The sequence below is a fragment of the Mchenga conophoros genome, linkage group LG2 (genome assembly GCF_057382185.1).
Source record: "Mchenga conophoros isolate Kocher_MC1m ecotype Shallow Benthic linkage group LG2, M_conophoros_male_GT1.1, whole genome shotgun sequence".
Lineage (NCBI taxonomy): Eukaryota > Metazoa > Chordata > Actinopteri > Cichliformes > Cichlidae > Mchenga > Mchenga conophoros.
The window spans coordinates 29,193,478-29,209,063 of record NC_140527.1 but is presented as its reverse complement, the minus strand read 5'-3'; the positions used below and the strand labels follow the sequence as shown (position 1 = coordinate 29,209,063).

General features: G+C 42.0%; 3 protein-coding genes across 3 annotated transcripts in view; 2 read left to right on the top strand and 1 right to left on the bottom strand.

Annotated features, from left to right (window-relative positions):
- Positions 1-1,173: 1,173 nt before the first annotated feature.
- On the bottom strand, positions 1,174-2,508 carry tmem126a (transmembrane protein 126A). Its single transcript, XM_085292810.1, has 2 exons — positions 2,332-2,508; positions 1,174-1,946 (listed from the first exon to the last, which is right to left on the bottom strand). The coding sequence occupies exon 2, from the start codon at positions 1,901-1,903 to the stop codon at positions 1,286-1,288; it is 618 nt and encodes a 205-aa protein (XP_085148936.1). The 5' UTR covers positions 1,904-1,946; positions 2,332-2,508; the 3' UTR covers positions 1,174-1,285.
- Positions 2,509-4,716: 2,208 nt separating this feature from the next.
- Positions 4,717-12,572, top strand: LOC146582195 (dual specificity protein kinase CLK4-like). The gene is made up of 13 exons (XM_085292775.1): positions 4,717-4,863; positions 6,043-6,203; positions 8,712-8,949; positions 9,614-9,710; positions 10,019-10,085; positions 10,199-10,315; positions 10,414-10,580; positions 10,690-10,784; positions 10,877-11,006; positions 11,093-11,175; positions 11,261-11,340; positions 11,477-11,567; positions 11,788-12,572. Exons 1-13 carry the CDS (start codon positions 4,717-4,719, stop codon positions 11,986-11,988), a joined length of 1,674 nt encoding a protein of 557 aa, XP_085148901.1. The 3' UTR covers positions 11,989-12,572.
- Positions 12,573-13,245: 673 nt separating this feature from the next.
- Positions 13,246-15,586, top strand: part of col23a1b (collagen type XXIII alpha 1 chain b) — a 128,817-nt gene continuing 126,476 nt past the window's right edge. The window contains exons 1-2 of the mRNA XM_085292764.1: positions 13,246-13,856; positions 14,412-14,481. Coding sequence (XP_085148890.1) covers positions 13,563-13,856; positions 14,412-14,481 — 364 coding nt within the window. The 5' untranslated portion in view covers positions 13,246-13,562. The remainder of the gene's footprint in view (positions 13,857-14,411; positions 14,482-15,586) is intronic.

Here is a 15,586-nt window from a genome sequence, read left to right as displayed (position 1 = left end):
CACATTCAGTCTTCTTGGCTGTAACTGCAAAATTTGTGACATGTTCCTTTAAAGCCTTTAATAAAACTAAACCATGCTTGGTCTGGTGTCTGTTTGCAGTTGATGTTTATCTGTGATTATGTTTGCTCCACAGCTCAAGCTTTGTGCCTCCATTAAAGTTAGCTCTGGTTTATAATAAGCACCTTAAATGCCTTGAGAATCTAAATGTCCTACAAGATTTCACCCTCAAATGAAACTTAAAATTACATTTTGCGTTACTAAATTTCTGAGGCAGCCACACGTCAATGTTTAGTTTGACAAGGAAGAGAACTGCATACTTTAAATGGTGAACTCCTGTGACTAAAAATGATAAAATGTGTATTTTGGCTTTCAGATTTATTTAGTCTAAGAGGAAAATCACATTTTTCTATTAACTGCGTGCATATGCATGTTAGTGGTTAAGGTATCTCAAAGAGAAACAGGGGTACTATTCACTCATAACATGGCTGTAACAGTTGACTTTGTAAACTCATGGAGCAGCAGTATCTACCCACTAAAAATAGGAAAGTGAGCATGAATAATACATCGCTAAGCTGATAATGGCCTGTCATAGATTAACAAGTATCTGCTAATATGCAAACTTATTTTTAGCCATTCTTGTCAGTGGATTGATGAACTTGTGCCATTCTTATGCCATGACAAGGCAACCGTCTGTCCACGACTCACAAGCAATGCTTCTACACTATTGGTCACAATTTAATAAAATTTACACACGATCAGTCTTCAGCCAAACTGTACTCTAGGTCAAGGTCACATTTGTCATGTTACAGGCAATAACCTGTTTTTTGTGGTGGGTTGTGAGACAGATACGCTACTACGTCATTGATTCACTGGTTTATAGAACCTAATATAGAAAGCCCAGAATGTAGTAAACCAGAAATGGTGCCACCAGAGTTTATCAGATCACCACTAGTCTTGTGGTTTAAATGTAGAATCATTAGAACATCTCAGAGCCGTACAAAGCTCAATGTTTTCAAGTGTAATAAGAGAGACATATAGAAAATCTGCACACGTAATTAAGTAATTAAATAGCTACTCAACTGGTTCAGCTCTAATTTTAAAGAACATATATTGGGTAGTGCAAACATAACAATTTATCTATTCTTGGCGAACCAGAAAAGATTTCAGAACAGATACGTCAAATACATTTATTTCCACGATGACAATCTCAGGCATTGGGATATACCATGTAAAACAGTGATCAAGATCATTGCAAATGAATGTGTTTATTTATAGTTCAGTGCATTTAGTCTTTGAGTTCTTCTCCACCTGGGCCAAATGTTATCGCGGCCAGTTTGGTATATGTCTCATAGTGCCTGGATCCCAGGTAGGTGCCGAAGAAGGCTTGGAGGACTAAAACTGCCCTCATCCTCCTCAAGACCGGTCTGGAGATCTCCACACAGTAGCGGATCATATTGCCCTTCTCTGGCATCGGAGCTGTACTGTACCTAGAAGCAAGGCCAATATTCATAGGTAACGCCAGGAGGATGGGGTACACCCCACCACCGATCACACCAACAACTGCACCTCGTATTATGGAGCACATGGGACAGTTGAGGTCACCGGACAGGAGCGGGTTGGACACGGTTGCGCTGTACAGGGCGCATGTTGTCAGGAAGGGCAGCACGGCCATGGGCAGGCTGGAGGTGATGGGCGCCTGTCTGACGTTCAGAGCTCTGCGATACAAGCTGTTGGATATGAGTCCCGCAAGTCCGGCGTTTCCCCCCAGATACAAGGGTCCGTAGCTGAAGACTTTCTGATCAATGTCAGGCAACCTCTCGAAGTTCTGCAACAGCATTTCAGCAATCACCGCTTTTGTCAGCCCATTTCCAGAGGTGCTCTTCTTCTGAGGATTTTCCGACATGTTCACAGCGTGTTGGAATCAAGCCGGTTTACAGCCAGAAAACCTTTGGATAATTCAGATGTTCACTGTAAGCAAGGTGCTTTCAGGAAACAAGACAGGGCGCAGACATGTCTTACCCACAATTCAAAGCGCCGATGTGAGTATTTGTGCCCTGAACGCAACCTGCCAGGCAGGGTTGAGCCTAGGACAAAACAATGAGCTTGGATTTCAACATATAAACGATCACGTTCAGTGTTTTCACTCGGATGTTTTTGTCCCAGAACCCTGTCCCAGAATATTCCTGTCATATGGGGAAAGTATTTTCCCATAACACACACAACAGTAATACTGCTCATTTCCACTCAGAGTGCGGAGAGGAGCGAAGAGGATCTATTTATTATGTTTGAAAAAGCACAAAAACAATAATAAAACGGAGTGGTAATACTTACGTTCAGCATTGGATTGGATGATGGGGTGGGTGCAGTTTTCTCTGGGGTGGAGTCGGGTGGGCTGCCCCGGACTCTGTGGGGCTGGGCGGTGCTGCTGCTGCGGGCCCCGGTCCGGATGGGCCTGGGCCCCCTTGCCCTGGTGGGTTCCAGAGTGTGGGGGTGCCTACTGGGGTCAGCGGGGGAGCTGGCCCCAGGGAGGGGCCGCTTGCCCCTCCCTTTCTTCCCTCCCCATCCTCAGCTGCCTCCCTATTCCCGCTCTACCACACCCACCCACACATGTTTGGGGAGTGTCTATTTGTGCAGTGTCTATTTGTGTCTGTCTACACGTTGGGTGAGTGCCGAGTATTTGGTTGTGTATATGGGGTGGGAATGCACGTTTGTGTCCGCGTGCGCCTGTTCATCTGTGTCTATATGTCAGGTTGGGTCTTAGACTCAACCTCTCTGGGTACATCTCAGGCCCTCCAAAGTACAGAGGCCTATCTCCCCTCACCACACTCCCTGCCGGTGGCTGATGCCCTCAGACGTTGGTGTGTTGGTGGTCCAGTGTGGTGGACTGGGGCTGGGCGCTGGGCGCGGAGCCCGCGGGCACGCCAATGCAACCCCCTCTGGCCTCTGCTCTGTAGCTGCGGGGTGACCTCTCGTTTGGGGCTCTACTCAGCTCTTCCCAGGAGGGTGGCACGGTTCCCCCCCTTTTAGTGGTCCTCCTCGGGTCCTCGTACTCTGGGGCCTCTGGATATCTGGGGCCTGGATCTCCTCCATACCTGCTTCATGCCCTAGGGGACGGGGCTATGGCTCCCCACACTCCATAGCAGATCGTTACATGGAGAAACCTTTGGAATACAAGCATGCTGATCCACACAGGTATGCACACAGGTGTACACACGGGTGTTCACAGACGTGGACTACACCTTTCTTGGCTGCTGCCTCAAAGCACATTGTGCGCTGTCTATCTTGCGTGCTGCACAATATCGTTTAATATTTAGTATCTATTGTTATCTACTGCTAGCTAGTTTATTGTGATGGTGCTGTTTTTATTATGTTGCTCTTTTTTTGTTTGCTTTCTCTTCTGTTTTTTTTTTCCATACAGGTGATCCAGGCGTTTTGTTTGTTTTTCTTTCTTCCTTCCCCCCTTTCTCACCGTCTCTTCTCCCCTCTGGTTTTCTTTCTCTCCCTCTCTTTCTTTCATTCTTTCTCCATGTCCTATCGCCCAGTCATGTCTGTCATGTTTGTAGCAACCGAAAATAAAATAAATACATAATCATAATAAAGGTCAATCAAATGGACCAATATGGCAAGGCCATGATGATCCACTTGGTAAAATAAATCCGCTTGGCATCTTTCTCGGCCTTAAGACAACAATTCTGATGGCTATAGATTCAAACGGGACACAAAAAACCCCCCCAAAAAAAACAAAAAAAACCCCCCACTTACGTTCAGCATAAAAACAGAAATGAAAAAAGTATATATGGGTATATAACATTTGAAAGATGCTGTGTTTTTTCCTACTGCAATGTCAAAATAAAATTATTTTCTAGTAAGTAAGGCAAGATACTAAAAACACCATGAAATAGCTGTTTATTATTTAACATTGGATTCTTTAAGTAATACAATTATTATGATCATAAAAAATATTTTGTTTAGTTCAGGAAAACTAATTCGTTGTGGGCCGTCTGAAAGACTCAGCGTAGAACAACAAGTCCCAGAAGGCATTGCGATAGGCGTCGTTATTGTGCATTGCGTCATGGAATGTGTTTTAGAAAGTTCCATCGGATTCTACGGAAGGTCGCCATTTTTGAAGACGGCTGTACGGTCCGTTTTTCCGCTTTCTTTTTTCCTCAGATATTTTTATTAAAGTTTCTGCATCCATTTTTACAAAAGACAAATTGAACAATATGCCTTTTTCTTTTTGAAGAACATAAAACAATATGAAACATACACTCCCACCTCATAATTATATTAGTACCAGTGGGTGTACAAAAAGAAAAAAGAAAGGGTCCAATCTAATAATACGAATACAAGATAACAGTTCCTGAGTGTACAAGAGAGATGTGGAGAGTTTCAGAGCCCACACCCCCACACAGACACAGAAAAAACAAAACACACAAACCAAGAAAAAAAAACAACCCACAAACATAATGAGTGGTCAGCTTAGTTGTAGAGATAAGTCAAATCTGTAAGAGAAAAGAAATATGTATAAAGTGTATAAAGTAGGTAAGCCATCATAAGGCGCAGGCACAATATAGTCCATATACTTAAACATCTTACTTAAACATAAGATAAAATAAAATAGAATAAAGTCTGAGGGCCGTCTGAAAGACTCAGCGTAGAACAACAAGTCCCAGAAGACATTGCGATAGGCGTCGTTATTGTGCATTGCGTCATGGAATGTGTTTTAGAAAGTTCCATCGGATTCTACGGAAGGTCGCCATTTTTGAAGACGGCTGGACGGTCCGTTTTTCCGCTTTCTTTGTTCGTATATTTCCACACAGCCGCAAAAGTATCGGCTTTCTAACTTGTAACTGTGAAATAAAGGTAAGACGAATTCCCCTGTCTCTGAAAATTACTAATTTGGTCCGGTTTTTTCAGTCATTGGGCGTCTTTACTGCTGGCGTTTGCTCATGAGCTTCAAGAGTCGACGCCTTGCTAACATGGTAGTTGCGTGTCTGATTATTACCTTCCACCTCCTCGGAAATGTTATAACTGGCTGAACAGAATATGATGCGCTGCTTTCTACAATGTTAGTCATTCTTAAGTACGATCAGATAATCATGTAATGTTTGTTTCAATGAAATTAGCCTGCTAAAGTACCATTCGCGGTGGTTTAAGTACTCGACGTGTACATAACAAGCTAACTGCAGCTAACAGCTACCGTGTGCTTTATCCCTACACTGCTAAGCAGTTTTACACAAGCAATAAGCAAAAGCTTCAGATTGTGTTTGACTGAAAGTTCTTACAGTTTGTGCAAATACAAGCGGAGAAGCGCAGGTGGTAGATGGACAACATGGAGCCCTTAAAGGCCCTTTGCGGTTACCGGGTCAAAACGTCGACCATACGTCCACGTTAGGCCTCATAACTTGTTTGTTGGGGCTTTGCAGTTGTATTAATGCGTCTTTACCTAGCAAACATAACATATTATGAAATATTTGATATCTTAAACTAGGCTAAATTTAGTTTTCTTATTGTCCATTTACCTGTTTTGTCTTTTACCCCGAACAGCTTGCGTAAAATGTGGCTATAATAGTCACAAAGCCTCGTGTCCTATGATCAGATTGCTAATGTGGCTGTTGTTGTGGGTAGGGTGTTACATGAGCAGAACAAAAAAGTTTAATAACTGTAAGCTGAATTCAGAACATATTCAAATAATTTTCTATAAATGAAATTCCTATTAAGGTTCTAAAATGTTAAATCTATGTTAATGATTTCAGCATTATTTGCTTAGTCATTAGTGCTTGCATTTCAGCTACAATTTAAATTTCTTCATTCACGTGTAATGCAGGGTATTGGATCTCTGCCAGTAGGATAAGGGCTCTTTCTAGGAAGCTGTTTATCCTGTAGCTGAGGTCATGTGACCATGACCTCAGTAGGATGCAGTTCACTAGATGATAAATAATCAGATTTAACACTTTCTGAAGTTTCAGTAGACTTTAGTTCTACCCAATTGACATGTTTTGTTTTCCTTTTTTAAAATTATCTACCCATCATGTCTTCCAGATGCGCCACTCAAAGCGAATGCGCTCCCCTGGCATCTGGCTCGATGAGTACAGCTGGGAAGAGAGGATGGAGTGTCGTAAGCGAAAGAGGCAAGATTCACACAGCAGCGAAAGAGAAAACAAATCTCGAAGAACTCACCGACACCACAAGACCTACGAGGGGTAAATATATGTCAGCATTTATAGGATACCTATTCAAATTCTGAGCTTGTGTTTAGGGTTTATGTCAGCTTAATGTGGAACTGTTTGACTATAACATGTCTTGGAGGTCCAATAGTGTTGTTTTTTTCATTTACTAGTATCCCACATATTTCAAACAATCATTAAACCCAGTGAAACTGATACTGTTATTCTGCATAACTGCATTTAAATTGGTTTACCTGTCAATTGTGTCAAATATTAGCAACAAAAGGTGTAGCTAATGTTTGCTATGATAGGTTTAGTTGGGTCAGACACCCAATACGAGTAAAACCCGTAATACATTACTTCACTTGTGAACAAAGTTCATGTTGGAAAGACTTGTAAAGACAAAATAATCCCCTGCAGAAGGTCATCAGACTGGATGTTATTGTTTTGAGAGACCTCTAGTGGCAGAAGTTATGTTTTGTGGAAAGGCTGTTTGTATAATCTGGCATTGCATGATTGCAACAGTTGATAGCAAATTTTTGATATCTTTAAAACATTCAGTGGTCTTTAAAAAACAAATTGAACATAGAACCAAATATACAGCTCCTGAACCTTGAAGCTCGATCAGCAGGAATGCCAAAAATACCAGTACATACCTTGGCACAAAAAATGCTAGTTGTTACAGTGTTACACTGGGGAAAAACTGTTAACTGTGCAAATAAACTGTAATTTAAAAAATAAAAATGAATGTACCTTCAACCAGTACTTAATGAGTCAATTTGTGCCGCTTAGAGAAGCACAAAAACACGATATGGGGCAAGTAACCAATAATGGCCTGCTCAATGTGGCTGATGCAGTATATTTACAAACCATTAAAGGTTTTTCCTGCATTTCCAAATAAAAGGGTGTCCATCAGAGGTTTTCTCCTTCCACCAATATGATATATAAATTCACTCTTTTATCAAATGGCTCTAAATACCAGGACTACTTGGCAGTATGTGGACAAATCGTGCTTATGTGTAGAAACCCCTAAAGGCCCATAAATTGGTATTAATCTATATTGGTTTATTTTTTCATAACGGACAAATATATTTTTGTAATGCTGTAAGTCTTCACTGTCTCTGTAATTGCTGGTAGAGAGGAGTAGGTGCTGAGCTGCATGCATACTGAATGTATTGTACACAGGATTTTTTTCATTTTATTTTTTTTACAGCTTACGTTAATCAAACTTGAGCCAATTTGAATGAAAGCCTGCAATGGTGTCTGCTTCAATCTAGAGCTGGAAGTAATGGTTTGGCATATTGCGTTAGAAGCCCTGTAAGCTCTTGTTTTGATGAGCATGGGAGTTGGTGTTGACTGTGGGTGGAGTACTTGAAGGTGACTTGTTACAGACAGGTTTATTTACTTTGCCCTGCTTGTTCAGCTTGTTGGAACACACTGGGTCCTTTGTCTTGTACAGGCATACTCCATAATACAAATGGATAATGAGCACTTATGTAAACCTTAAACTCAATGTTCATTTACTTAATGTGTTCACCAAGGTTGTGTCCACCAAGGTCATGTTTACTGCGTTTCAACCTTCATGGACAGTGTGTGACACTCTAAATGTGCACGTTAAACTGTCAGTATTCTTTTCTTTTTCTTTTTTTTCCTTTCAATAACACAAAACTCAAAGTAAAGTGGGTTGGAGACTTGTTTTGCTGTTCCCAGCTTTTTGTGAGTATGCTTGAGGATTCATAAGGTTACATTAGATGTTTTCCAGATCTACTCTAATTTTAATTCTGTAGAGAGGCAGACTTCATTTGGAAGACACTTGACACCACCAGGGTGCTAAGGCTCTAAAGGTTTCTTGGTCTTTTTTAGATACTTAGGTGCTAAAATCACATACTAGGTGGGAGTTTGCGCCAAGTTACTGGAAACTTTCAGCCTTATTGAGGAAATGGCGAGTAAGGTAGTGTATATGCAAGTAAACAATTATGCAAGGAATAAATGGAATTTTCCTAACACTCAATTTTCTATTGGCTCAAATGGTACCATGAAGGTGTTGACTAACAGCTTCCAAGATGCACAGGTGTGGAATCGCAGATTATATTTCGCACCATCAACTATCAATGTTTTGCACTTGAACTCTGCCAATGTGGCTCTCTGTCAAGGTGAATGCTTTATTAAGAGGACATGCCTTGGGCTGCCAATGAAAAGCTGTATAAATGTTAAAAAAATGCCCAGATGTGTGGTGTTACATGTTGCTATGCCAACTTGCCTTGGGGTATTTCTGTTGAATCTATAAATAAATTTGTTTTCTTTAGTTGAACCCCTTATTGAACAGGATGTGGGGTGTTTGGTGGCTGTAAACCAGTAGGTTGCTAATTCCAAATGTTACATAAAAGGCTCCTGGATAGAGTGTCAGGCGATAAGCGTATCATTAGCACTCTCACATCCAGTCTTCAGTTTAGAGCTTGATCACAAACAAGGAGCTGGACTGTTCTTACCTGAGCCCTTATGCGTGCTTTTCATCTGTTTGTGTTCTCGTTTGTTTGACTGCAGGCACTACCTAGAGACCCGTAATCTGAACCAGAGACTGGACTCTCGAGAAAGGGACCATAGCTGGGACATGGCCTGTGACGAGGACAGCCATGAAAGCAACTGCAAGGAGAGAGACCGCGATTGGCACCACTACAGCAAGTCCTCTGCACGTAGCAATCGCAGCAGGCGAAGCAGCCGTAGCCATAGGCACCGCGATAGAAGGCGCCGGCGGAGCCACTCTCGCCACATGTCCTCTTCGGTACGGGAACCTCCTTCTCCTCTCTACCCCCGCCCCTTCCTATCTATACCACCAAGATGAAAGGATCATTACCACTGGTGTTTAGCCAATGCTTAACACCCATTTCTTTGTCTTTCTGTATCTGTGCGTGTGTCCTACTCCTTACTATTAAGCATGATTTCCAGTAATGAAACGTTTGGGGGGGGGAGGGGGACTCGGGAAGTAATGGATTGTGAGTGTAGTTTTGCAAGAGAAAAGTGGACTCATTATTTGTTGCTGTGATCATAGTGGGCAGTCATTTGACGTGATGGTAAATGGTAAAGCTGTATCCGAAGAGTTAAAAAGAGCTACATGTAGAAAGACTGTAATCAAGTTTAGTTTTTTTTTCTGTACTACTTTGAGAAAGTCTCTCATCTGTAAATCTTGTTGCCATGTTTTTCTTCTGTAACACACACTATGTGGTGGCTGCCGCCCAATTTCTCTGACGGGGCTGAATTTGAATTTGGCTGCTCCGTCCTTCCGTCCATTCGCCTGATGGTGTTACTGAACGGGCTGAATCTATCCACCCCTACAACTCCCCCCCTTGGTCCGGTTGAATGAATGGCGATGTCGCATTGTGGTGGCCTGGTGCTGGCTGGCTGATGGGTTATTGGTGTGATGGCGGATTGCGGCGGTTCCGGTGCAGAGGAGGAGCCATCACCGCAGGAAAAGATCCAGGAGTTTTGAGGATGATGACGAGGGTCACCTCATCTATCACAGTGGAGACATGCTAAGAGCGAGATGTATAGAATTATATACCTTTTCTTTCTACTGTTGTTCACACTTTGTCTCTTTCACTCTCTTGTTGTCTGGTTTTTATTTCCAAACATTAATTTAGAGGCTGAAATATTTCGTCCAGTAGACTTACATTTTTGGTTTAGACATTGATTGTCAGTGTTACATTTACTGCTGAGTTTATTGCCAGTCTTAAGAAGACTTTTACTGTAGTGTAGCTAAACAGAGCAATATAACATCAGGCAGTGAACCACCAAAAGGTCAGTTTTCTACTGTCATTGCTAAGTGTCTAACTTCTACTCTTTATTTTCTGTAGATGAGATTGTGTGTACTCTAGGAGAGGGAGCCTTTGGGAGAGTCGCTGAGTGCATTGATCATTCAAAGTAAGTACTATCAGGAAAGAAAAGGAAAAATGTTCCTGTTAATGTAATGTGGTCATTTACTGCTGTATGCTTTTAGGTTTAAATATAAAGTCTTGTATTTCCTTTTGTTTCAGTGATGGGGCTCGAGTGGCTCTGAAGATCATTAAAAATATAGACCGCTACCGAGAGGCAGCTCTGTCTGAGGTAGAGGTCCTTAAACAGCTGAATTCCCTCGACACTGATAGGCGATAGTAAGTTATTATCACACAGCGATGACAACATACTAAGATTTATATAGCTCTACATGCTGTGTATATTAACATCTTCTCTTCCTTCCTTTCCCATTAAGTGCTTGTGTTCATATGCTGGACTGGTTTGACTTTAACGGTCACATTTGTATTGCTTTTGAGCTGCTTGGGCTCAGTACATACGATTTCCTCAAGGAAAACAACTTCCAACCTTTCCCCATTGACCACATCAGACACATGGCCTACCAGATTATTCGAGCTGTGCAATGTAAGTAATGAATACTTGCTCTGTTTGTGTGCAGAAAGCTCAGCAAGTTAACATAAAAGATCGGGGTTAAAATTGTTTTGTTTTTTTAAAATGTGATCTTGTCTTTCAGTTCTGCATAAGAACAAGCTGACGCACACAGACTTGAAGCCTGAGAATATTCTCTTCATAGAGTCAGAATATGATATGGAGTACAATCGTGAAATGGTAAGGTTTTGTTGATATCAAGTACTGGTAAAAGGTGAAATATTGTATGTGGGAGCAGCTGTGGGAGCTTTACGGTTGTATTTTGTTCTCAGAAAAGAGATGAACGAACGTTGAGGAATCCAGATGTGAAAATTGTTGACTTTGGTAACGCCACATATGACCACGAGCATCATACCTCTGTGGTGTCAACACGTCACTACCGTGCTCCTGAAGTTATTTTAGGTAAGTAGCTGTTTTTAAAGCACCGTGCTGAAGCTTGAGACAACCCCTGGGGTGGTGACTAAACGATTTTACATGGTGTCCTTCAGATCTAGGGTGGGATCATTCCTGCGATGTCTGGAGTGTAGGCTGCATACTCATTGAGTATTATCTAGGAAGTACTCTTTTCCAGGTAGGTAACAGTACATGGCAGATACACAATCCTGCTATTTGGCATGCCATTGAACTAATTCAGGTCATATTGTTTCCTCATTCAGACACATGACAGCAAAGAGCATCTTGCTATGATGGAGCGAGTCCTGGGCCCCATTCCTACAAACCTCCTGGAGAAAACAAAGTAAGGGTTGATTGAAAAAGCTGTTTGTTAAAATTACTTACTTAGAACTAGAAATTATATAAATTTTGATTATGCATGTTTATATACAGAATTGACAATGTGGAATGAATTGACTTTAAAAACAAATGTTCTGCAGAAAACGGCGATATGTTCACAGGAACAAGCTGGATTGGGATGTACATAGCTCTGCTGGGAGATATGTCAAGAAACACTGCAAACCCCTCAAGGTAAGAATAACTGATGGAGAAGACCGTAAGTCAGAGGTGGAGACGTGTTTTTATCGAAAAATGTTAAAATCAACTTTCTCGGTTCTGTCAAATTATCCCGATTGTGCTCTTTAACTTGGAAAATATTGGTTGTTGTAAAGCAATAAACAATGGCTTTAGTAACAAACCCATAGAAACTGATTAACAGTTGTCATTGTTTTTGTTTTTTTTATGTCATCAGCATTACATGATGTCAAAGCGCGAAGACCACCAGCAGCTTTTTGACCTGATAGAGAAGATGATGGAGTATGACCCAGCTAAGCGCCTCAGTCTTGAGCAAGCCCTCCGACACCCCTTCTTCGCATGCTACCACAAGAGCAGGGGCAGAAGCAGGCGCAGTAGCAGTAATAATAGCAACAGCAGCAAAAAAGACAGCTCCTGAACCTGTAGACATCTGGCATGTGACCTCAGTTAGTCTGGCTGTCTCAGGCCAGTCTCCACTTCCTGCCTCTCTGGGAGAGGTGTAGATAAACTGACTGTATCAGTCCACTGCCCCACTACACTGTGTCCTGCCCTGAAAACTGTTTCGTCTCATTTGTTAACCAATTATATTCATATAGATGACATTTGTGATGTAATGAACCCACCATAGTTGATATCTATTTATTTGCTCATGTAATTTAAATTGTATTTTCTGAACATGTACGGGAAGAACTTTTTCTTTTTTTTCTTTTTTTTTTTTTTTTTGAAGTCCAGATTTGTCAGTGTTCTCTCTTTGCAATGGGATATAGGTCATTGGTGGATGAACAGATTGAGAATCTCTTAATCATTGAGTGTCTTGAGTAATTTATTTAGGGTTGATGTTTAAAAAAATAAAATAAAACACACAACTATTGGGGCAGAAAATCCTTGTACATAGTACTAAGCTTGTTTTTTGTTTTGTAGTTTTTGTTTCGTTTTTTTTTCCCACTGAATGGTTATGTAAATTTTTGTGAAATACATTTTCAATAAACAGATCACAAACTATTGAGTTTGGATTTGTACATGGGTTGCAGTAGTTGCCTATGTCCTCATGATGGCGCCAAACAGCTAAAATACTGAAAAATTTAAACAGTCTGAGGCCATTATTACTAGAGCTCGTTTGTAGCAGCTTGAGCTGAACTAGAGCCTCGTGTCCGTCTTAGCGCGATGTCCTACTAATAAAAGGGGGGAATATTAAGTGAAGATTGTTCGAGGATTTCAGCCTGTCTGTGTGACCTAACCCTGATCACTGTCAGACTTACAGGATCAACTTACATCTCAAACTAGTTAAAAGGCCTTTTTAAAGCAATGATTTTGTCCTCTAAGATTAAAGGACCGTAACTGGTTCAGCACTAAAGACTGTGCAGGTTCTTTTTCTCCTTTGTAAATGATCCTGTTTTGTATTCGAGATGGACAAAAACAAGCCTTCAGCGCCCACATATCTCCTGAACATCCTCTGCTGCTGCTCTCATTTAAATAAAATGGACTGCATTGGCTTGGAAGAGTTTACTACTATAATATATTCATTTTTATTTAAATCACAGGAACCAACCCGGATTTTCCTGACTGATCTCAATTATTTCAGCCAAATCTGTTTCATTTACAGCTGTCAATCTAAAGCCTCCCACGTGGTCTTCAGGGCGGGCGCATCTCGACTAGTTGAATGTGCAACTTTTAGGTGGGCAGTTGCACTTGCACGTGCATGTAGGATACTCAACAGAAAACGTCCTGGAAGTCTGGAGGCGCGTCTTCTGCGGCATCCAGATTACTCCCATCTGGTGCAAACCCGGTGCGCGCCGCTGCTGCCTCTTATTCCAGGACTAATTTCAGTCAGCGCTTTGAACCCCGAGCGCACTGCGCTGTGGCGGAGTGTAAGTGAGTGCGTTAAGTTCGAACTAGGAGCCTGAATACGGTTTATATTTTAACAACGCCAAATACAACAAAGTATTTTGGCCATTTCTGTTCAGCAAGAGGACTTAGAAGTAGGATCGCACCATGGATACGGTCGGCGACTCTATCGGAGAAAGTAAGCCGGTGTGCCAGTGTACCCCCAAGTCCCGGAGCCAGCGATGGGTGCCAGGTTTCCCCATCGCTCTGTGCTTGCTGATGTCGATGAGCTCCATCACCGTGTGTCTTCTGATGAGCTTGAAGACCTATCAGCTGGAGAACCGACTGCAGATGGAGTTGGACAAGGCGTCTATCTTCCAACACCCGAAAAGGGCGTTCGTAAACGAGGATGGGACCCTACTGTCAGAGTTGAGCACCCCAATAGGAAAGCTCGTGGAAGAGGTACATGTCTGTTGTGGATACGCAGTGATTGTCGTTGATAAATACATGTGCTATGCGTGTGGATGTCTGCTCCCCGTGCCCAAACTTTGCGCAATAACGCAGAACATGTGTAGTGTGCGCAGGCAGACTTGGCAATCGTTGGCAGTTGTACCCTAATTGCCTCCCCACCACCACCCCAAAATCAGTTAATGCACAGTGTTAGGAATTGAAAGGCAACATGCAGCTGGCCAATTAGTTTGCGGTTGCGGCGCTTTATGGGGTGACATAACCGTTGATGATAGACACCAAACTAAAATGTTATCACATGGAAAAGAAATTAAGCAAACTCTTCTCATTTGGAGCTGCATATAATAGCAGAAAGATCATGATCTCATAACTGTTACTTAGATATCTTGAGAACATTATTTTGTTCTCTTAATCCCAATTTATTCCCATTTAAATTAAACTGAAATCTCATTCTCAAGGAACTGTTAGAGTTAGTGTAACGGTACTATTTTGCAACTGAGTGCATTCATGCATATTTATAACGTACTGGAATTTGCTCTTTCTTTGCAGAAAGTGGTGGCTCTGACGCCAAAAGTGCGGCCAGCGAGGGATGTTGGCCAAGAGTGCTCCTGTCCTCCAGGTACCTGTGTGTCTGTACCTTAAATGCCACCTACCAAAACACATAAGCAAAACACTAAAACCCTCCACTCTCAGGTAAACGTTAACGACTGAGCTCGCAAAAGCTTTTGGCAGCCCCCCTCGGACTCTATGTCTGTGTGTATGTGTGTGCGCATGTTGGAGGGTTACAGCCCCCTAAAGCCTGGGGTAGGGCCCGCAGAGCTCAACACTCAGCAGATCAGTGGGACAGATCAGTGGGACTGGGATGTCCATCCCTGAGCCTTTCGGCCTTATGCCACTTTAATAGATGGAGCAGTCCTGTGCCAAGATTGGCCATGTTTGGCGTGTGGTGTTCATTACAGGGCCAGTGATAGTTCCTGGTGTGGAGAACAGGGTGTGATCCACATCATGATACACACACACACATACACACACACTCCCCCAGTATCCCTCTGAATTAAAGAAAGATATAAGGTATTTCTTTGATTTCTAATTACACTGCAGTTTGGCGCAACTTGCGTGCCAAGAGTGATGCATAAACATCAGCTGGAGTACGCTGCTGCTCAGTGCTGGTTTACACGGAGCATTTGGGCTGAGCTTTTAAAGGGGAAACTGTTCTTTATTGACAGAAATCTTTTGGCTAGCAGCAACAGGATGTGTGAGTGTGTTGAAGTTGGCATTCATGACATTCCAGTTTTGTTTTTTTGTTTTTCTTTTTTTTTAAACTCAAGTGGAATCTGGCCACAGTTCCTGCTTGGACACACTTTCTTTTCTTGCTTTCTTGTGTAAAGAGGTAAAGCCAGAAGTAGAGTTTTCAAGGTGCTTATTGCAGATTTGGGAAACTGCCTTGCATGGTTCTTCTTTTTGTTGTTGTTGTTCTTTTCTTTCTCAGTGTTTCTGGGTGTGAATAGCTGTGCAACAATAAGAACAGGTGAAAGCATTCACAAGTGGAATTTCTGGCCCGCTTTCAACACTTTGTGCTTTCCATCCAGAAGCATGCTCTGCTGAGAAAAGCTTGTTGGTGCTGCCTGCTGGGTTAGAGGAGATACTAATACTGCTAATTTAGGTTTTAGGTTTATTATTTATAAATTTATTGAATGCAGTTCCACTCCAAGCACTTTTAAATA